Source organism: Fusarium poae, chromosome 1 (assembly GCF_019609905.1).
Source record: "Fusarium poae strain DAOMC 252244 chromosome 1, whole genome shotgun sequence".
Lineage (NCBI taxonomy): Eukaryota > Fungi > Ascomycota > Sordariomycetes > Hypocreales > Nectriaceae > Fusarium > Fusarium poae.
In genome coordinates, this window is record NC_058399.1 from 1,325,837 (window position 1) to 1,347,998 (window position 22,162).

General features: G+C 48.1%; 7 protein-coding genes across 7 annotated transcripts; 5 read left to right on the top strand and 2 right to left on the bottom strand.

Moving 5' to 3' along the window:
• Window positions 1-3,008: 3,008 nt before the first annotated feature.
• FPOAC1_000455 (uncharacterized protein) lies at window positions 3,009-4,261 on the top strand (the record flags this gene model as incomplete). Its single annotated transcript, XM_044845070.1, has 3 exons — window positions 3,009-3,427; window positions 3,484-4,154; window positions 4,206-4,261. The coding sequence occupies 3 exons, from the start codon at window positions 3,009-3,011 to the stop codon at window positions 4,259-4,261; spliced, it is 1,146 nt and encodes a 381-aa protein (XP_044710986.1).
• Window positions 4,262-4,857: 596 nt separating this feature from the next.
• FPOAC1_000456 (uncharacterized protein) lies at window positions 4,858-5,871 on the top strand (the record flags this gene model as incomplete). Its single annotated transcript, XM_044845071.1, has 3 exons — window positions 4,858-4,945; window positions 5,060-5,149; window positions 5,198-5,871. The coding sequence occupies 3 exons, from the start codon at window positions 4,858-4,860 to the stop codon at window positions 5,869-5,871; spliced, it is 852 nt and encodes a 283-aa protein (XP_044710987.1).
• An 895-nt stretch (window positions 5,872-6,766) lies between these two features.
• FPOAC1_000457 (uncharacterized protein) lies at window positions 6,767-10,323 on the top strand (the record flags this gene model as incomplete). Its single annotated transcript, XM_044845072.1, has 2 exons — window positions 6,767-8,893; window positions 8,947-10,323. The coding sequence occupies 2 exons, from the start codon at window positions 6,767-6,769 to the stop codon at window positions 10,321-10,323; spliced, it is 3,504 nt and encodes a 1,167-aa protein (XP_044710988.1).
• Window positions 10,324-12,960: 2,637 nt separating this feature from the next.
• FPOAC1_000458 (uncharacterized protein) lies at window positions 12,961-14,209 on the top strand (the record flags this gene model as incomplete). The annotated part of the gene is made up of 2 exons (XM_044845073.1): window positions 12,961-13,363; window positions 13,431-14,209. The coding sequence occupies 2 exons, from the start codon at window positions 12,961-12,963 to the stop codon at window positions 14,207-14,209; spliced, it is 1,182 nt and encodes a 393-aa protein (XP_044710989.1).
• Window positions 14,210-14,887: 678 nt separating this feature from the next.
• TVP23 (Golgi apparatus membrane protein tvp23) lies at window positions 14,888-15,677 on the bottom strand (the record flags this gene model as incomplete). Its single annotated transcript, XM_044845074.1, has 4 exons — window positions 14,888-15,045; window positions 15,111-15,394; window positions 15,466-15,511; window positions 15,578-15,677. The coding sequence occupies 4 exons, from the start codon at window positions 15,675-15,677 to the stop codon at window positions 14,888-14,890; spliced, it is 588 nt and encodes a 195-aa protein (XP_044710990.1).
• A 605-nt stretch (window positions 15,678-16,282) lies between these two features.
• FPOAC1_000460 (uncharacterized protein) lies at window positions 16,283-17,179 on the top strand (the record flags this gene model as incomplete). The annotated part of the gene is made up of 1 exon (XM_044845075.1): window positions 16,283-17,179. The coding sequence occupies one exon, from the start codon at window positions 16,283-16,285 to the stop codon at window positions 17,177-17,179; it is 897 nt and encodes a 298-aa protein (XP_044710991.1).
• A 365-nt stretch (window positions 17,180-17,544) lies between these two features.
• Window positions 17,545-19,536, bottom strand: FPOAC1_000461 (uncharacterized protein; the record flags this gene model as incomplete). Its single annotated transcript, XM_044845076.1, has 3 exons — window positions 17,545-18,731; window positions 18,780-18,840; window positions 18,910-19,536. The coding sequence occupies 3 exons, from the start codon at window positions 19,534-19,536 to the stop codon at window positions 17,545-17,547; spliced, it is 1,875 nt and encodes a 624-aa protein (XP_044710992.1).
• Between the last annotated feature and the right edge of the window lie 2,626 nt (window positions 19,537-22,162).

The window sequence follows — 22,162 nt, forward strand, 5'->3', positions numbered from 1 at the left end:
AACGAATATTCGATGGCCAGTGGCTGGGATATTCCCGCTTCGGGCTCCGTAGAACGGCGTCAACGACGGGTGTGATCGTGGCATATCCCGGCTTGGAAAAGACTCGTCATTCTTAACGCCATTTCCTCCCACTTCAGGGCTTCTTTTACCGCTGTCTCCACGAGCACTGGGATCAACCGACTGGACGGGCCGTCCATCGTCCATGCTCGGGATAGCTCCATCTCATGCGTCTCAGACGCTTGGGTGCCAGCCACTCCGATTGCTTCCAATGGATCACTTTGTTTCGTCCTGTTACGTGTAGAACACACTCTCGTAAGCTTTACACTCGAGTGCTGTCGTACCAACAAAATTACACCATACCGAGCCAGTCTCGTATTATTGCTTCAATAGTATCTAGCCAAGACTCAATCTTTGGGGCTTATGGCGATTTCGACTCCACAGTACCGCTCAATACAGACATACGTAAGCGTCCAGCCTCTTTTTCCATTGGTATCTAGGCTTTGTATATAAGCGGGTTTTTAACAGTTTCCTGGGGTTGGGAAAGCTTGGCGTGCTGAGTATTTCAAGGTTGATGCTTCAAGAAAGGACAGATGCTCTTGTGCCACTTCATCAATGGCGGCCGTTGTCGATTCATCCAAGAGTTTCAAATCATAGACACACATGAGGCTTACAATAGGCCCATCAAAACAACACGTATACGTTGTCGGCGTGTCCCCTAGTGCTACCACTGGGTAAGGCACTCCCGGGTTTAGGCTTCATGGATGGTGGATGGAGGCATCCAAGCCCTATTTACATACACTCAGCCGGACCAGGGTCAATGTAGGTGAAGTTGGGGTCATGAAAACCGGAGAAGACAACCCGAATTACCAAACCTAGCGTAGTTCTGGAAGCGAAAAGTACATATTTTGGTGCGGCAGTCCGAGACGTGAGTTCAAATCACGATAGCTATGCTAGACATGATGCCAAGCTCTTGGTGTTGTGTTCACAGACTCTCGATTGGTCCCGGCGAATATCGACGCGCCCTGTACTCTGTACATCAGAGCAAAATCGAATCGACAATTACTGGACGTCCGTTTAGTGTACCTTGCTCTACTCAACCGGGAACGCCGGCTCTTCCTTGGCCATATCTTCCATGCTCAGTCAGCCGCCAGCAAATACTCAACAGTACCAACTGGACGATGCCTCAGCTTCGAAGGTTACAACCATAACGGGGTTCGTTTGCGTAGGCGGTTAGAATTTTCTGTTTGATAGACGTGACAACATGCAATGCCTGAAGTTTTGAGGATAGCGCTTGCGCGTCAAACAATGGGGAATGAGGTACAGGTTGTGCCAGTCATGGTTGATGGTTGTCATTAGCGTCTCACTTCAAAGCTCCGATTAGTATGTTGGAGGGCATGGATGGCATCCGACACACGGCCTAATAACTTCTGTCAGGCCCCCGCCCTACCGGACCTACTCCCTACCTCTAGGCCCCCTACAGTGAGATCGGCCAGGTCCACTATGTTTGATCGTCAGGCATTTGAAGAGCCGGCAACTCATCTCTCAAGAGCCGCAGATCGTCATGTCAGCTACGTACGTACTGTAACTTGACCTACAGCAGAATATTCCATACAACGCTACAGTAGTTTACCGTACTGATGCGGAAGAGATTCAAGATAGATCCCAATTATAGGGAATGCAACCTCATCCTGCTGGCTACAGTCGAGAACAAGTTCATCCCAAACCTTTACGTCATGGGTCCCGATACTATGGCGATAGTTTCCCTGCACGTCGTTCATTGAGGACGCTATCAACCTGTCCAGCTGATCTTAGCATGCGTGGGGACATAAAGACATGTCACATCATGATAGTGTCTCAATAAAATGCGTCATACATCAACCCTCATCTTATCATAAATGGCATGGCATGCTTCCTGAGCGAATATTGACAACACAGGAGGGTCATTGCGCGCTGTTGGCGGCTTATAACTTGGCATTCATGATAGGTTGGGTTGATCCTTTTTAGATCGGTTGGAACAAAACAAGGTGCGGCAACCTTCACGTTGGACACACCTTATTTCGTTCAATGTGGCTGCTGTTTCGTCTCATGACGTGTAAATATGTCTGTGTCTCCAAACGCCAACACGTGGTGCTTCGAATATGTCTTCAATATCATATTCTACCTAGGTAGTTAGTGGAATTTAGCCATCGGGTTTAAGAATGCTATTCAAGGTTGGAATTTGGCTGCCTCTAGTTACCTGCTAACCTGGACAATCAATTCATTGGTAATTTTTGCATATTGATCCACCTGTGCCTGGACTGAAAATCACCACATTATTTCGCCAATTGTCTAACATCCAGCAACCTGATTTTATGGACTAACTACAGGGTATCAACCTCTCCCTTGTTGTTTTAGGCTTCCCCAGATATCTATCGATCTGAAGGGACTTCTTCTCTTTGACAGTGAGATCTGTCCAAGTAACCCAATCATGTAACGTGTTACTGTCCTTGGACTTGACCACTCTCACGGAAGCTCGCCGAAACACAACCTTTTTTTACGGACCAGTCGCACAAAAACAGTACACCGACCGGAACAAAGTATGGGGGAATAAACTTTTATAGCAAAAAATAGAGGTTTTTTTCTTCACTCCCCCTTTTTTTCTCCTTCTCTCCCAGTGTAAGCTTGTCTCTCTTGCGGTTGGGGTCAACAAGGAGCTCGGGTTCCTGCGGGAGAAGAATAGTGTTTGTGATCATTGGTCGCTTTGACTCAGAAATTGCCATTTTTGGATATCGCCATTTTCTTTTCTTTGGCGGTATAGCAAGCAGTATTGTGGTCTGGCTTATCACGTGTCTGAAGTCTGTAATCCTATTCCCCAACCTGTACCTACGTTCCGATCTTGTCTCAATTGTGAGCCTGATTACTCCTTTCAGGAACTTCAATCTTTGGCACAGCAGCAGTCTCACCACAGGTTGCGGCCCAGGCAACTCAAACTGGGCAGGAATCATCAGCATTAGGCTTGTACAGCTGGAATGCTCATTCAACCACATTCGATTCTGGCGCCCGTCCCAATATCAACATTACCATCGCTCCCGGTGCGACGCCTGGCACGCACGACATGGCGCCCGTGTCGCAAGAGATGGTTCGCTTCAGAGACGACTCATCCTATACATGAGATTCCGATCTTGCCTTTTCGATTCGAGACGGGCATAGGCCTATTTGCGAAGCGACCTCCCCGGCCATTCCCGCCGCCTTTTCTCTCTCCTCCGTCCACATCATTTACGGATCCTCTTAGTACACATCACCAGAGCCGAGACCGTCGTGCCTTTGTCCACGGTCAACTCATAAGAGGGAAAACGAACGGCGATGATGCTGTCTATGCAAGTGATTATTTCATTTGTGCCAACGACGGTGTGGGAGCGTGGGCTACGAGGCCGAGAGGGCACGCTGGGTGAGTAGTCGGACAACTTCCGAGCTGTCACAATTAGCCGCTTACATTTATCCTAGGCTTTGGTCACGACTTATTTCGCATTTCTGGTCTTCCGCAATCGAAGAAGAACTGGTCGAATTAGAAAAATCGAAAGAACCCAACCCTATCGCTAGTCTACAGAGCGCATACGATCGGACTCTTGCTGCGACGACTGAACATGACTGTTTGGGCACAACGACAGTTTGCGGTGCGCAACTACACTACAAGACTTGCGCCGAGAATGAAACACAGACGTCACCAGTCTTGTATGTAACCAATCTTGGCGACTGCCAGGTTCTGGTTCTCCGGCCTAGCACCGGAAAGATCATCTTTAAAACTGTGGAGCAATGGCACTGGTTTGATTGTCCCCGACAGCTTGGTACAAACAGCCCTGATACACCTAACGATAATGCAACAGTGGACAAGATCGATTTGGAAGTTGGCGATGTCGTACTAGCAATGACCGACGGCGTTATCGATAATCTTTGGGAGCACGAGATTGTTGCGTGCATACTCAAAAGTATTAAAGAGTGGGAATCTGGAAAGCACCCAGAAGCTCACAGAGGTGATCTTACAGGCGGTCGTAATGGTGGAATGAGGGCAGCTGCCCAAGATCTCATCGAAGCAGCTAAGGAAATTGCTCTTGACCCCTTCGCAGAGAGTCCATTCATGGAACGTGCGATTGAAGAAGGTTTAGCCAGCGAAGGCGGTAAGTTGTATCCATCTCACATCTTGCTGAGCGGAAATCTAATTTCATCAGGCAAACTCGACGATATCAGTGTTGTCGCTGCCCTTTGTGTGAAAAATGAGGGTTAATGGTAGTCTCTTTGCTGGACATTCGAGACATCTGAACGACTTAGAGTAGACTTGAGGGAACGAGCGAAGCATTATGGACCTACTTAATTACACGATTTAATGATGGGATGGGATACATATAGCCCTGAGGTGAGGCTTTCCATGCATTATAGAAAGAGTTTGCCGACTAAATATAAAACTGATTATTTCGAAGAGAGCGATTAACCACCTACGTGTCTCACCATGATATTGCTTTGGCATATGAAGCTACGATCCTACAGAGAAACAAGACTGTTTGAAACTCATACTGAAGATTCGCTGTATACATCTCGTGTTAGTAGGAGTAACACTCTCCAGGAAAAATAATCAAAACAGCTATAAACAAAACCATGTTTATTGTACTTTATGACTCTCTTTTCCTTCATGACAAGTGGGATGTCGGCGGGGCATGATGACGGACAGCGGGTCATGTCAAGCATATCTTATCGCACGTGCCGCGATAAGGAAATTTATTTTTTTGGAGTTGATCTTGACTTCACCTGGTGTCGCATCTAGTTCTGTTTGGTACGTCCTCGAACAACTGGCTCAGCCCTTAATCCAGCAGCAAATTATCCAAGATGAGAGGAAAGAGATCAAAACAGTACCGGAAGCTCATGGAGCAATTTTCCCAAACTTTCGGCTTCCGCGAACCGTATCAGGTCTTGGGTAAGTTGTCGCAAACTGCTATTTTCTCAAGTTATCCTCTCTTCACTCGTTGGACTTGAGGACAATGCGATAGAAGAAACAATGGGCAGAACGAACCAAGCTTACAATATCTAGTCGATGCCGAGATGGTACAAGATTCTTCCCGATGCAAGATGGACCTCGAGCCTGCTCTGTCAAGGACTGTTCATGGCAAGGTCAAGCCTAGTACGTCCCATCATCAAGCTTTTTACAACCAATTTCTGACTTGATTAGTGGTGACGCAGTGTGAGATGCGCAAACTCTACGCTACGAAAAACGAAGCTTTCATAAACCTGGGCCAGACCCTAGAGCGCCGCCGGTGCGGTCACCATCCCAACGAGTACCCTGAGCCACTGAGCACCCAAGAATGCCTTCGATCAGTCGTCGACCCAAAGGATACAAACCAAAACAAGCATCGTTATGTGGTCGCAAGTCAAGATCAGGAAGTGCGCAGGATGCTACGAGGAATTAGAGGTGTTCCCCTTATTTATATCAAGAGAAGTGTCATGATTCTTGAGCCAATGGCCGACGAGAGCGTTCAGGTCCGAGCGAAGGAAGAGAGGGCCAAGTTCCGAGCAGAGATCAAGAGTTCAGTAGGCAAGCGAAAGCGTGACGACGACGATGATGACGAGAAGGCCGACAAGAAGGATGCCGGTACTACGGAAGATCAAAAGAAGAAAAAGAAGGGATACGGAACCAAAGGACCCAATCCTCTCGCAGTCCAAAAATCCAAGAAGCCAAAGACGGATGGGCAGCAGCCACCAAAGAAGGAATCCTCCGAGGTGAAGGAGAACCAACAAGAAGGCGCTGGCAAGCGAAAGAGACGGAGACGGAACAAGACCTCTGAGACAGAGGTCCAAGGCGAAGCGAATAATACTACCGTTGAGGTGAACATGACAGATGCTTAGGTCTTGGAAAGAAGCGAGCATCGCATGGGAGGAATGCTAATAGAGCACCGCTTGCTAATCCCAGGCGACGCGCCAAGGTATTTTATCGAAAGGAGTGTGCGCCATTAGCGATACCCGAGAAGATAGCATTGGATGTGAGGAGATCAAGGGGTGTGGTGAAAAGGATATAGTGTTTAAGCGTTAACAATGGTGTCAATTTAATTGGAAAATGATGCATTCAAATCGGATCAGCTATAAATATTGTTCATTCACAATACTGCAACCAATTGACCAAACCGGATCAGTCCATGGAGTGTCGCATCTCCTTTTGTAATGAATTATTAGGGGTCGTGTGAGGTATGAAGGAGAAATTGGCTTCCTGATATCCCATATGTGGTGGGCTTGGAGTGGAACATTGCATGGGTTCCTTGCACCAGAGTGCTGACGTCCACTAAGAATCACGCTATCCACGTCAACCGCTTCTGGGTCGACCCCCACTCGTAGCAATTCAAGACGGATTTTATCCACTTCAATATAGGAGTTCGTTTCTGGAATAGCAGAGGGACGAGGGGAATAGCAAGTCCGTCGCCTATTCTTTTACAACAATTCGATTTCTGGACCTTTTGATACGGGGGTGGTTCTCGCGTCGAATCACCACTTACATCATTTTACCTTACTCCTCGACTGGCTTCAAACTTAAAGGAGTCCTGGTGATTTAATTGCCCGCAGCACTTTTGATTTGGGGTCGAATGTCGTTACTAGGCCTTCGGCCCTCTCGATCCATTTGAAGCGTCTTTGAATAGCCCGAGTCATCTTTCACTTCTTCATTTTTCTTCTTCAAGAAAACGGTTCTTAACAACAAGCCCGTTGAGCGGGGATACCAAACATAATTGCAGTCTTCCATTATTGAGACGTCATGACTACCCAAGCCGATGTAGACGATTTCGGCCTGCCTATCAGGCGGTATCCGACCCCAAAGAACGATGAACCTACCGACGCGCCTACTGATGCGCCTACCGATGCGTCTAAAGAAGAGAAGCCTACACCGGCTTCCGTAGATGAAGCTGCGGCCGACGAGAAATCGAAAACCCCTGAGGTCAAGGACGAAAAGGTCAAGGATCAAGCGACACCTGCTGGCGAAGTAGTCAAAGCAGACGACCAGAGCGATACTTTTGAAGATGCCCGGTCCGAACTGTCAAGTCCTAGGAAAGAAACTAGATCGGAGACACCTGCTGTTGCGCAGGAAACTTCCACACCGACCGAGACTAAACCAACAAAGAACGAATCTATCGAAACTGAAAGCGCCCCGTACGAGTCGAAGCCAGCAGTCCCTAATGAAGCTTTATCAAAAGTGACAGAAGTTCCTGAGAAGGCTGCGGAGGAAATTAAAGCGCTTGCAGTCGAAAGTGCTCGTCCTAGTGACCACAAGCCCGAAGCGGTCGAAGAAGTGCAATCGGCAGTGGACGATGCTCCTAAGAAGCCTACAGATCTCGAAGTGGGCGTTGACAAGCAAGAACCTCCTGCAAACGTAGCAGTCCCGACTCCTGCTTCACCGACACAGCCCCAACGCGAACAGATTTCTGAATTTTCCCATCAAAAGATCACTGTTAAACCAGAAGAGAAGAAGGACGAAGACGAACTGGAATGGCAGGAGATGCCCTCATACGCTCGATACGACATGTACAACGATGATGACAAGCTAGTTGCCAAGGAATACGATGCGGAGGAAGTCGAAACTTATGAATATGGAGGACTTGGTGGTGCTGGTAAAGGCTATACCCGTGTGTTCCTGGACGACGATGCCGAGTCTGCGACAAGTATGGATGAGAACACAAAATATCTTTTCAAGAATGCAGCTGGAACCAGTATGGTGGATGACGACGATGGACGGGACGCTATCGGTCAAATGCAGGCTACCAAGGATCTTTTGACAGAGGGGCAAAGAGTCGCATACGTCGGATTGGTCCGTCTCGAAATTGTCAGGCTTGTAAAAGAGGAGGAAAAAATGAAGACGTTCAAGAAGACCAAGAAAGAAGTCGGCGTTGCGGTTGAATCCATGATGATGTGGGGGCAAAAGATGATGCTTCGGCTTTACTCTCACATGGAGATCAACGAAGCAGAGCAAATCATGATCGAACAGCTCGCCGAACATGGAGTGATGCCCCAAGACTTGTCGCCGGCGCTCGTTACCAATGCTCGCGTAGCAAACCCTATGGCAGAGGGCGAGGCATCTGTGCCAGGCACCCCGTCTCTAGATGAGAAGCCTGCCGAGGCACCACCACCGTACCAGGCGCTTGACGGCGAGGAACTATCTGATGTCAAGACGCCATCACAGCTTCCCACAACTTCAAAAATTGATATTGATTTGCGATGGACGGTTCTCTGCGATCTCTTTCTACTTCTGATCGCTGATTCTATCTACGATGCGCGCTCAAGAGTACTACTAGAACGGGTCGGTGAAAGTCTTGATATCACCTGGATTGACATCTGTCGTTTTGAGAAGAAGGTGACAGAGGCTCTCGAGATGCAGCAAGCGGCTGAGAAGGAGAACTGGAACGAGGAGGAACACACAGAAGCCCGAAGGAAGAAGGCATTGACTCGTCGATATGTCATGATGGGTCTGGCCACTGTGGGTGGTGGCTTGGTTATCGGTCTCTCGGCTGGACTTCTCGCTCCAGTCATCGGTGCTGGTCTGGCTACCGGTTTGACAGCTGTTGGAGTGACGGGAACTGGCAGTTTCCTTGGTGGTGTTGGAGGCGCAGCTATCATCACATCAAGTGCTGCAGCATCAGGAAGTCTTATCGGAGGCAGAGCTGCAGGCCGAAGAACTGGTGCAGTCAAGACATTCGAATATCGACCCCTTCATAACAACAAGCGAGTCAACCTTATCGTGACCATCTCTGGATGGCTGACAGGTAAGGTCGATGACGTCCGATTGCCTTTCAGTACGGTCGACCCTGTCATGGGTGACGTTTACTCGGTGCTTTTCGAACCCGAGATGCTTCGAAGTATGGGTGACACCATCAATATCCTGGCTACTGAAGTGAGTTTTCCAGTTTGCTTTTAATGTGATATACGGGACTAATATTCTCCAAGGCTCTTACTTCGAGTATTCAACAAATTCTTGGTACAACTATTCTAGCTACTCTTATGTCGGCTATTCAGTTGCCGATTATCTTGACAAAGCTCTCCTATCTTATTGATAACCCTTGGGCCGTTTCTCTGGACCGCGCTACCGCTGCCGGAAAGATTCTTGCAGATTCTCTCATCGAGCGTAACCTGGGAACCCGACCAATCACGTTGGTTGGATTCTCAATTGGAGCACGAGTGGTCTTCTCTTGTCTCCAGGAGCTTGCCAAGAAGGGTGGTGTTGGTATCGTTCAGAACGTTTACATGTTTGGCTCGCCTATTGTGGTGAGTAAGGAGGAGTACATCAAGGCCAAGACTGTTGTTTCTGGCCGGTTCCTCAATGCTTATAACCGAAGCGACTGGATTCTTGGTTACCTGTTCCGACTCACAAGTGGAGGTATCCGCCGGGTTGCTGGTCTAGCTCCTGTTGAGGATTGCCCCTTTGTTGAGAATATGGACGTTACCGATCTTGTTAATGGCCATATGGACTATCGTCAGAAGATGCCCGTCTTGTTGATGAGGTGTGGGTGGTCTGTTGACAGCGAGGAGTTTGCTGAAATTGAGGACCCAGATCCAGACAACCACAATGAGCGACAACGAGAGCTAATCAACGAAATTGAAGAGGCTCGCAAGAACCTGGAAAAGGAGGGCAAGGCGAAGAAGTCTGGACGATTTAGCTTCTTTGGTCGACGAAAGAACGCCAAGCAGGATTGGGAGATTTACGAAGATCAAAAGAAGAACGGAGATACCAAAGACAAGCCAAAGGAGGGAGGGCAAGATGACAGCAATACTGGCGTCCTGTTTGATATCGATGCGATTCGAGCAGAAATTGCCAAGGATGCTCGCGATCATTACGCTAGTCATGAAGATCTTCAGGTAAAGGAGATCAAGTCAACATTACCTCCCATGAAGTTGGACGTGTCGTCGCTTCCTGGTTCCCCTTCGACCACAGCCAATGGCTCTCAGACCAACATTAGTACAACACGAGACTCGCGCGATATTAGAGGGTCCCAGGAGCGGTCTCACAGTTACACACCCAGCTATACTAAACAGACGTCGCCACCTGCTTACAGCTCACCGTACGGCGCAGGGTTCGCGTCAGAACATGGTAATGCATACGGCTCAGGTCGACACGATGAGGACGATATTCAGATGACGTTTGATACGTCGTTTGATGACCATCCGCGGTCGACAACAACTACATCGGCTACTGAGACAACACCAACTCGACCACAGATCAAGACGGCACAGACACTGCCTTCAATGACAATGCACGAGCCGTGGGGCGATTCAGATGACGATGATTTTGGCAAGGAGAAGGAGATTTCAATGACGTTCGCTTGAGTTGGCCATATTGGGAGTTCTGTTTTTTGAGTTACTGGTGTTTATTTACAGGTCGGCGGTTAGAAGAGTTCAGCCTCTGGGTCTTCGACATTTGACTCTGGCATTGAGTTTTACGGCGGCGCATGGCATTGATTTTTTTTTTTTTTTTGAATGTTGTTGCATTCCTGAAGGAGCAATCAAAAGAATGGTTGGAGCATTAATACGCATAGTAGTTAGTACCTATCTAGAATACCTGACGTGGTAAGCATGAGCAATGACAAAGATGAGGGGAAGAAGATGAGAATAAGTCCTAATTGAAACTTTAATGCATTTGGATTGTTGCGCCGAATAGATTATTGGTCTGTGTGTTGGTTCTGCACATACTACCTACTCGATGTTGGTCCGGTCCATCTGTTCTATAAAAAGCACATGAGGAATGTGTGCGTGTGACTGACTGTTGGGCGATCTTTGTTAACGTAACTTCTCGTTCGCTACACACTGATACGCTGTACTACAATTATACGCGATTCACAGAACTGGTCCGGTTGTTCCATGGGCTGATCGTCTGAGCATAGCGAGAGTTAAACTGCACCATTGTCTGTACTACTGGCAAGATATTGTGAACACTTTGAGTATTTCGGCTTTAGTTTAAGTAAGATTTGAGCGAGGTTGAGGCTGAGTGATGATATAAATCGAGACTTTGCTCGGAAGTAGCTGAAATGTGAGTATGTCTCTGGTGTTACGTTGATTGGGCTTTAAACTAAAAGATCGGAGGATCCGTTGTGTCAGCAGAATTCGCTCACACTGTCTAACTGTCTAAGAACTATACAGTTGATGGGTAGAGCCGGCTGCTCTTACATGTCTCATCACCGGAGCAAATTTGCGAAGATGGACGAGATCGTCGGGTTGTTGATGTACGAGAGAGAGACTATTGGGGGCGAAGTTGGAAAATGAGCAAGCATTCTCCTTCAAATTACCTATGCGATGATACGATGGTGGTGTTAGAGCTTGAGTGATCAGTTCTCCCAGTACATAGCCTATGTTTATCAAGGCCGACATAGATTGAATTGCAATATTGTGAGGTATTTTGATGTGAGATATTTCCTTAAACAACAAGAAAATGCCTATTCCATCATCTTCTCAATCTCATTCTGTTGCACATATTTGAGCAATGGTTGAAAGTGGTAACATTGGGGGGGCTGACGGGGCTCAGCGCTAATGTCTAAGACGACAGACCGAAGGAGCATGCTAGTGCTGTGGAAAGTCAACAGCTCGTACTTCACAGTGCCCATCTGTCAGCCGCAGTTGGCTTTTCCCATTGGAGAAAGGTTCAAAAACAATGGGTGCTTTAATGCCGACGTTTCATAGGGCAGAGTGTTGGAAGAAGTTGGCGAGGCTTGCACCGCCCTCTCCATGTTGCATGTCTATTCGTGAGAATGTCGACTCAAGTATTGATCTCCCTCTTGTTAGAACTGCAGTGAGTATTCGTAGTATTGCGAAAGGTTCAATGTCCTGAGAGATCCGTTAAAAAATGATCCGAGATTGAACGTAGGGCGGTGCAGACTTTGATACTGTCAGCAACCCATAAAAAATCCTCCTTCCTTCCATTGATGCTTCGGTATCTCCAACATCGATCCCTTAGTGCTGACGGAAGGACTCCATCCCAACCCATCCCTTGTGCCCTCTAAAGGCGGGAAGTCAAGGGTCTCCGTCAACGACAGGAGGTTTCAGGGGTCCGGGCGCCACCCCAGCTCGGCCCAAACTAGAATGGGCATAGAGCATTCCTTTTGTTCTCATTCACCTCAGCTGAGAATGCTAGAGTTGGGCTGGTGGTCAAGCCAACAAACAACATTTGTACAATCTACACGACCAACACTGACTTTGCCGCCCAAGTTCGTTCGACTGCAACGTTGAAGAAACCAACATGGAGAAAAGATGCATGTAGAAGAGGGCAAATGGCATATCGGCGTTTCAGAGCAAAGCCGTTTGCTGCAACGATCCTCGTTCAGCGGCTCAGCCCAGCCAAGCAGAAACAAAACGCTAGGCCGGGGGTCACCTTCCAACCGTGCAGGAAGCAAGAGAGCGGAGTGGCCCAAGTCGTTAAGCTTGCCCCTTTAGGCAAGCACTGTGTTGTACCTGCCGTGTACACTTCACGAGTGAGTCCTACCCAGCCAGACTAGCTTACAGTAGTTGGCCAGACCCAGGCTGAGTACGCCCTGGGCTGCACTTGCAACCATCCAGGTCAAAGCCAGGCCTTGCCGCAGCAGCAGCAGCAGCAGCAGAAAGAGGAGACTCGAAGTGATGTGACAAGGAAGGAATGGCCTAACCTAACCGTTGTCCATTTTCTTTCTTCCCTTCCCTTCCCGTCCCTTCTGTTCGCTCACCTTTCTTTTCGTCTTACTACTGCTCGTATCCGAAATCATCCTCTACTAAACAACTTCGCTCTTGTTTTTACTTGCATAGTCCTTAGGGACTTGTCCTCGAACAGCTACCCACTGCTGGTTGGAAGTAGATTTGGATACGACTATAGCTCAACGAACGAGAGTCACGAATGTGAACAATCTGTGACGACGGACCGGCCTCTGACTTACACATCGACCACAACGTACAAACTTTGAACGAAAACGAACGACTCAGGATCCTTTACATCAGCGCCAAATGGACCGATTGGCGAATCAAGGTCAGAGCGAGGGTGCGGGCGTAGGAGATCTTGCAAAGGATATGCAAGATGCATCAGCATCAGCATCGCCTGCAGCCAGCAGCACCCCCGGCGATGGTTCCGGAAATACAGGAAAATCAGGCAGCGAAGGCATGGGCGACTCTAACTCAGGCGACTCCGACTCAGACAGTGATGCCGTTCAGTTCGACGCGCAACTTTTCAAAGAAGGTCCAGTATTTATAGTCGACAGCAGTCAGCGGTCCAGGGAGGTCGGATTCGAAGCGGGCAAAAAAACTGTCCTCGAAAAGGTGGCATGGCAGGTTGTCGTTGATACCCGAGTTGAGACGTTGGGTTCTAGTAATTTCAAATCTTCAAAGGGAGATTACAATCAATTCCTCGATGGTAGGTTCTGCTCAGGCTCATTAATCATGCTCGCTGTCTCATTCCTTACTGATGTGTCATAATCTAGTCACAAATAATATGGTATTGCTCAACTTCATGGGTGACACCGCGAAGTTCTATAACAATACCATGTATGTTCAGATTGATTGGAGCAAGGACGGATCAAATGGCTATACAAAAACACAACTCTTTACTGTTACCAACAGCACAGGCGCATCTGCATTTAAAGAACTCACGGACGATCTCAAAGCGGAACAGGCAGGACAAGGACCAGCGGAAGTCACCTTGACATCAGATGCATCGTCAACCTCTGGGAGCACCAAAGCCACCGGAACTATTGAGCCTAGTGGCAATGATAGTTCTAGCAGCAGTGGTGGCGGTGGTGGTGGACTCTCAACTGGTGCAACTGCTGGGATTGCAGTTGGTGCTGTTATCGGTGGTCTTCTTCTCATCGGTGCACTGGTATGGTTTCTCCTTCGTCGACGTCGCCGTAACAAGCAGCCCAGTGAAGAGTACACCATACAGCAAAGCTATGCTGTGGATAAGGAAATCAGTGGACGTGCCAGTGACTCGCCCAACTCGCCTTACTCAGATGAGAATCACATGCAACCTATCGCCCTCGGAAACGTCGACCGTGATCGTGGTGCCGCTCCTACTCCCCCACCGGGCCGTTCGTCTGTAGCGTCACACGATCGTGGAGCCAATAGTGGTGCTCAGACGCCTCAAGGCATGTCTGCCAATGTCGCTCACCTTGTTGAAGATGGCATGACGGCCGATGAGATCCGAAGACTGGAAGAGGAGGAACGACAATTGGACGACGAGATTGAGCGTGCAGCGAGACGATAGTGCAGCCTCGTAATGTCAGAAGCTATCTCTCAGTCGAAAAAGTCGAGGGGTACTCTCGTTTCGTGCATCACGGGGTTTGGAGTTTTTGGGTATTGACATGTCTGGTCCTCACGGTCGCTTTGAGCTGGTCACTCACTTACGTTGTGTAGAATATGTGAGTGAGTAGGTAGTGGGTGGTTGATTGATAATATCTATCCTGAAAATACCGGAGCCTTTTAGTTTCAGATGAACTGAGGAAGGAACAAAATTATATGATAATTTGCTTAAATATGCACTTCTTAAAGCGTATATGAGCCATGAAGTTCAGTTGTTAGTACATGTTATTTAAGAAATGGGCCGCATCGTTGCTCTCTTGTCAAAAAATGAATGCTCACGAATGGCCGCGTTAATAAACGACCGGCAATGCTTAAGATGGATGGGCTTGGAGTTCAAGTCTGATATTCATACGTTCTTTGCCTATAGACGCCTTTGAAACAGCAAATGTTATCGCAAACCCACACCCAACAATGAAGAACCCTGCTGATTTTAATCTACAACTTTCCGTACTTACGCACCATTGAAGTTGGCCCTTACTCGTGTGGTACAAAATCAGATGCGAACAACTTCTCTTTTCACCCGCAAAATTCTCGAGAGTACACTAGATGGTTCGAGGAGCCGCCTTGCGGAAGGAAACAGCTATTAATTGCGAGAGAACCAGTTGCTAACCATGTTGCTCGCAATGTTACCAGCCAGGTTACCTGTGCCAAAGGCGCTTCCAGCAATGCTAGAGGCGTTGCTGAACTTGTCGCATCGGGAGAAGGCCAGGGTGTTCATGATTGTGAGAACAAGGGCAATGACTAGACACAAATTGTTAGCACTCTGTTTCTGTGTGATACGTTGAAAAGAAGGATTGTGGACTTACCAACAAGAGGCAGCCATAGGAACTGCAGTCGCACAAGAGCAAGAATGGCCATCAGAACCCACAGCATAGGCTGGATATACAAAGCGAGCCAGAAGAAGCGGCTGTCGGTAGGGTTGATGGTCTTGGTTCCAGGCTCGCTGCTCTCAAACACCCACTGCGACTCGCCCGACTGAGCATCAACCTCGTTCCACCAACGCAGACCAACAAGACGACGGCCAGCAATGTTCTTGATGTAGTAAAAGTCGGCGGCGAGGAGAAGAATGGTGATGATGAAAATCATGATCCTAGAAAGAAAAGAAAAGACGTCAATGTTTCTGCCCTTTTGCTGCGAGAAGCTCGTAAGGGTGTTACGCACATGCTTTGTATGATCCACAGGCCGAGAAAGTAGATGAGGACACTTGCTGAGACCCAAGTTAGCAATTGCGCTTTGTCTGATTGACAGGCTGAGAGGTTCGCTAGAGACATACATATTCTGAAGCCGAGGAAAGTGAGGAGCGTAATGGGATGCGCGCTGAGGCGCCAGCTGAGAGCGCCCGGCGCGGCGGGCTGTGGTTGCGTGGCATCCATGATAGACGGAATAAGTTGCAGATATTCAGGAATTCGTCAAGGTATATCGGTTTCTCTCCGTTTCAAGGGAACCGTAGTCGTGGAGAAAATATGCCAGACTAAAAAAAAAAGAGCGTTGTTTCGATTATCGTGGAAAGCGGACCGTAAGTACCTAAGAAGAAACGAAAAACTTAGGTGGTTTGTTGGAGTTGAGAGAGAGCTTCGAAGCTAACTGTGTAAGCTGGCCTTCCCATCAAGCCGCGCAAGGGAGCATGATCCGCGACAGTCAGAAACCCCTGTGCTTCTGGGTTGAGTAAGCGGTAAAAAGCGGCAGATTAGTCCAGACGTTTTGCCTGGAACCGTTTTAGACTCGGGACGTCATGAGAGAGCTTCCTGTGGGGGCGGGTACTGAATCTCGGCGTATAAGTCGCAATCACTCAAGTTGTTGTTTACTACATACAGGCAAAACAGTTGATATTTCATATAAAGAACACAAGAATTATTCAAGATGGCTGCGAGATCATCATCCATCATTCGTCGTTCATTGCTTTACGGCAAGTTCAACTCACCAATTGCTTGCTTCACAGCACTAACACCCCTCTTCAGTCCCCGGTTCATCACAAAAGATGCTCACAAAGTCTCTCGGTCTCAGCTCGGACAACGTAACCTACGATCTTGAAGACTCTGTCACACCCTCTCTCAAAGATACAGCTCGCAATCAACTCCGTGAGCACATAACCAGCCTCAAAGCTCGTCCCTCCGGCATCTCTGAGCTTGCCATTCGCATCAATGCTGTTTCTACTCCCTTTGCACTTTCAGATCTGACCACACTGGCTCCCCTGCATCATGTAGATGCGGTGGTGGTTCCCAAAGTTAACTCGGCAGCTGATCTGACTTTTGTTACCGACGTTCTTCGCCATGTTGCCCCAGAGCGACATGCAGCAGATGCAGAGAACCCAATCAAGATTATCGCCCTCATAGAATCGGCACGTGCTGTCATGGATTTGACGCAAATTTGCAAGGCGTCCCCTTATCTAAGTGGTTTCATCTTCGCTGCCGAGGATTTTGCTCTTGATTTGTCTCTAACAAGAACCCCGTCGTTGACGGAATTTCTGTACGCTAGATCAGCCATTGTCACCGCTGCCCGGGCTGCTGAACTACCGAGTGCTATTGACCTTGTTTGTACCTCATACAAGGGAGAACAGGGTGTCAAGACTCTGGAGGAAGAATGTGCTGGAGGTAAATCCATGGGCTTCAACGGAAAGCAATGCATTCACCCCAGCCAGGTCGAAGTCGTACAGCGCATGTTCGCACCCGACCAGAAAGAGGTCGAGTGGGCTGTAAGAATAGCTATCGCTGATGAGAAAGCTTCAGCTTCGGGGCGAGGTGCTTGGACTCTTGACGGCAAAATGATTGATGCTCCTGTTGTTGGGAAGGCTAGTGCAGTAATCACCAAGGCAGAGCAATGTGGTATCGATGTTCAAAGCCTGAGAAACACATGGAAGAACCAAGAACCAGAGTAATGAGCTTTGACTAGGCCTAGATACATAAATCTCGATGGGCGATACACAAGCACGTGATCCTAAAAGTAATTGGGCCTCCAGAAAGCTACCATTTCGGCATCTTGAACATGAGGACTGTCTTCAATCATGCCCGTAATACAACCAACTTGACCGCCAGAACTCTTCTGTTTCGCTAGTAAATATTCATTTACCTCCTGCTGAGGGTTTGGATATGCATCATCTGGAAAAAGCTCTTGTTCTCGGCTACACCCTGGGTTGTCAGTTTGTGATTCATCCAAGTCTTGATACACTTCTTGGAGTTCATGTTCGGGGTAATCTTCTGTGTCGCCAATATAAGCATGACACAGGGCTTGGTATTTCTCATCCTATTTCAAAATTACCTCACCCTCGATTCTTTCGAAGAATTCTTGCACTGTTTCATTACCACAATTTCGGCGCGGTCGTTGGGTTTGTGCATTGGTGTATTCCCTCTCGTCTTGTGTGGGGTACACCTCTTTCGATGGTATAGGGAACAGCATTGAGTTTGGCCCCGGTATGCTAACATCCCCATGAGTAAGGTGAAGATGATGCTTGGTATCTAACGACTGTTGTGGCAATTTGATCTCACCGTAGCGTTGCCAGCCGCCAAGTATTGGCAGCTCCGTGCTCGCAATTGTAGGGTTCTGTATACTTGTTGGATGTACAAGGTAGCCAAAATCTGCGGAGTCACTGTCAGGGTTTGTAAGTGTTGGTCTCCTTTGGTCCTTCTGATCAATGCGTGGGATGTATTGACGTCCCCCTTCCGAAGCCTCATATATAGACATGGACCCCCACCTACCATTGACAGCAGGATCAAGTGCCAATTCAAGGCCTGGGGTGAGGTTCTGAGTTGTAGAAGGCTCATGCTCCTCTCTCGTATTGACTGGATTCGCTCGATAATAAGAACACACTTGCGTGGTGCCGCGGGTGCAAAGCGGAATTTTCTCGTCATGACGCTCAAGGCATCCTGTATCAGCTGATTTGTTCTGAAAATTTCCATAGTGACCCTGGTAGAAGGTTGCAGTATTCGATTGAGGCAGCGTTGTTGATGGTATAGTCGAGTCCTTGCTGGGATCCGCTGTCGACGCTCCATGTTGATCTGCACGGCTTCCAACCAGCTGTACGTTTTCAAGGATACCATTCTCACCATCTCTAACCGGGTCTTGCTGCAAATTCTTATCAGAAGTAAGCTTCAGAATGCCCGTACCGTCAAATATACCAGTCTCGATGAGTTTCTTGAGCATCGTCCTTGGAGTTTCAGGGCTTGGTTCTGAGTTGGATCCATTCAACGAATTGCAGTCTGCTTGAGAAGTGTGATCGGCTTCTCGATTTACCTTTCCCTCCACATCTTTGTCAATTATTGCTGTCTTTTGGCAGTTGGTGTGTTGCCGCGGAGGGGATTCGAGGTTGTAGGGAGTCTCATCTTCATCGTGGTCTATCTCTCCATTTGTGTTGAGTTGAACGTCTTGATGCTTCTTTTTCGGGCTTGTTTTTGGTTCCAAGAATCTCGTGTCGTTGAACGTAAGATCTGCAACTATAATCTGATTAGAAGTGCCTGGCATAGTCCTCGAGAACAGCTTACCTGGCGCAGCGGCAGATGACCGACCATTGAGAAAAAGCCCAGTAGTAAGGTTAGGTTTCATCTACACAGACTGATGTTAGAACTCTTTTGCCCATGTGTGTCAGCTTCAAGTTTGTTGACTCGCCGTTACCCTCGTGTTAGGGATGGCCCCGGAGGCAAAGTTAGTCATGATGTCTTGGCTCGATCGAAGACGATGCTTCTGTGGGCGTGACTTTCTTTGCGATCTTTCGTTTTTAGTCTTTGCTGGTGACTTCTTAGCTTCTTTGTTCTTGGATGAGTAACGGTCTGGGCGTGTTTTTCTTCTTGGTCGTCGTTCGAATGGGTTTCTGTCGGACTCATCATTTGGAGACCTTTTCTTGTTCTCCTTGTCAAACTCAGCCTCAAGAGAAGCTTCGAAGTGCGAACTTGGGTATGGGTCATCGGGAAAGGGTTCTTGGGACATTTTGCAAACACGTTCCTCATTTGTATGCCGATCTCTCGGGCGGTTGTTCCTGCGATAGTTCGGGGATATAGACGCAATTGGAAGATCGTGAGGGCGCCAACTCGACGTACGACTCCGGTTGTTTGTCTGTGTGTCATCTTCTACAGAGTCGTGAAGTTCATCAGGAGCCGCCGGTGTTGCATCCAGCCAAGACTGTATTCTGTGCAAACGGTCAGAAGAAACATCGCTGAGAGCCTGATTGGAATATCCCTTGGTCCTGTGGTTGGCCTTCACAGGACCATTCAAATGACGGCGAGAGCGCCTTGACTTGTTCATTCAGGTCAAGAAGATGAGGGGACGATATCTTGTCTGCGGATAAAGAGTGTTCCCGAAATGACAATAATCGGAGAGCCATTGCTCCAAAATACTCCCTGCAAAGGGAGGTGTAATAAGATATAATCGCACTTTCCATGCAAGACTTGGATATAACTTAAGAGGCAAGATAGGTGCACATTGAAAATGTATCTAATATGCAGGGCAGGTGCTCCCCTCAAACATAAACCACGGAAGTATCGATTGAAACAGCCCTTGCTCTTTCCATAATTGGCGGTTGCTTCCACCTTCCGCTCTACTTGATCTTCCTCTCGATAATAACGGGGACTCTTCTTCTTCTTCTTTTTCCTCTCCCTCGAGTGCTAAGAAAGGAACTACATGAAATCCACCGACAGTCAATCTATGCATCTCTTTGAAAACATATTTCACAAGGGCTCAGTCAAGCCCCTGCCAATGTTGAATTGGTCGTAAGATCTTGTCACCAAAGTCTTGGTCCCTGATATCCGGGCCCAGTATGATTCTTGGCATTGGATGCTTTAATCTGCTAAGCCTCTGCCAAGGTGACATTGCAGCAATGTTTAATCTGGTGTTTCACTCCCGAGTTAATCACTACACATTTCCGGAAGCAGTCATTATTACTACCGGGTTCAGCTTGGTGATGAACAACTTTCCTTCTCACCTCTCGTCACTCAATATGAGAAGTCGAACAAAAAGAATGGCTGCAAACGTGTCTTACGGATCCATCTCTACGGATGAGACATTTCAACCGGAGAAATGTCCTTTGGCTTTGGCTTTGGCTTTGATCACTCATTCGTCTACTCGTTTCACACGTTACGAAGCGGGAAGAGCTTTGACACTCTGCACGTTTCACTGCATGATTTAGCTCTTGTCTTACATGCCTTAATCCTTACCCCTGGCAGTTTCCTTTCGGGGAAATTACACAATCCGTGTCTACATCTCGTCTAAGTTCTAAGCTTGTGAGCTTTGAAGAGGCCATAACCTTGGCTGTGGGACGAGAAGGTACTGCATAGACGAGCTCGTCAAATTCCCACCTATTTTTCTTGAAAACAACAAGAGACATTTTCAAGTCAGCCATGAGCTTTTCTCTTCTGCCCGCCCCTGAATCCGGTCCATTCGGGAGAGAAAGAGGGGCAGCACGTGTCTATGACAGGCTTCAGTTGAGGCGGGGCTCAGATAACACCCTGAAAAGAACATGCAAATCGCCAAGAATAAAGTGAAGACGTTGTGTATCTCGACTTTACAGGGCTATGGTTACACCCGCCCGTGCCTTGCGCATAAGTTACAGCAAAGGCAAATAATATCAGTGCGCTGCGACAAAGAGAGAAACTGATCTTGAGTACTAACTCTTCTCTTCCTATGGACAGGCCTAGTCTGATCACCTACCTTGGTTCCAAAGGCCCCTTCCCGAAGCACAGGGAGTAGGACCGGGATATTGGGAGCAGGTGGGTTGAAGGAGGCTATGCCAGCGGCGAATCGAAAACTGGCAGTATGAGGACAAGGGGGGAAGATCTTCGGATAGCTATGCTTGACCAAGGGGCAGAGAGCGATTTGAGCTTAGCCGTGGTGCTTGGCTTTGAATGAATGTGGGGAGAGCCACGACTAGGGTGTGGAGGCCCGTCGTCATCACAGGACCCGCATGAGCTTGCCTTCTCCTGCGTCGTCTGGAACTGCAAAATGGATGGTACCAAACCTAACATTCACGACCACGGTGAGTGTGGTGGGTTAGTGTTGGGTATCCAAAGCTTGTTTGGACAAATCTCCCTGCAGATGCCAAACAAGACCACCGAAACGTCCTGACTGAACACCCTGGTCGACCTGTCGCGGTGACGGGTAGTCTAGGTAGTTACGGTGCAGTTCATCAGCACTGCCTCCATTGATGAGCCCATTAGGCCTGAGATCGACGCGAGGAGGAGCTTGGCTTAGCTCGGGTTATGAGCTTGATGCAGTACATGTAAAAGATTATTAGAAGCATGATTCGCGAAACCATGGTGTCAACTAATCAAGCCTCATCAAACAAACGAGATATTTTAAACTTATAGCACTTCCAGCGCGGCACATACCCCTGACGAGCATCCATCGTCATTCCGCAACACTGTCAAACGGGATTCAGGGTCAAAGAAACAACGTGCCTGATTTCCTGCCTGCCCGCCGTGCCTCCAGTTCACTTATTACTACGCTACAGAGTACGCTTCTCTGCATGGTGCTGCAGGGTGCATACATAATCTCGACAGTCACGCTCCGCCCGCATTTCATTTAATTCATGCTCAAGACCCCTCTCACTTCACTTCATTTTGACTCTCATCCTTGGACTGTTACTGGACTGCACTGCGCTGTCTAGTGAATAGAAGCTAAGCTAGAGCTACACACGTTGCCTTGCCTTGATTTTACCTTACTTCCGCAACCTCCTACTTGGCTTAAGCTCCACTCTCATCTTCGTTCTTACACCTTTCACTTTGCATCTCAACCCGTTTATCTATCAAACGGTTTAGATTTGTCTCGATAAGAAGCACAAAGGCTCGCTTTTGGATAACCAAGTCCAAGTACCCTGACGACGTCCATACTTTAGTCAACAAAGGTGCGCTCTATCTCTTACAACACCTCTTTTTTA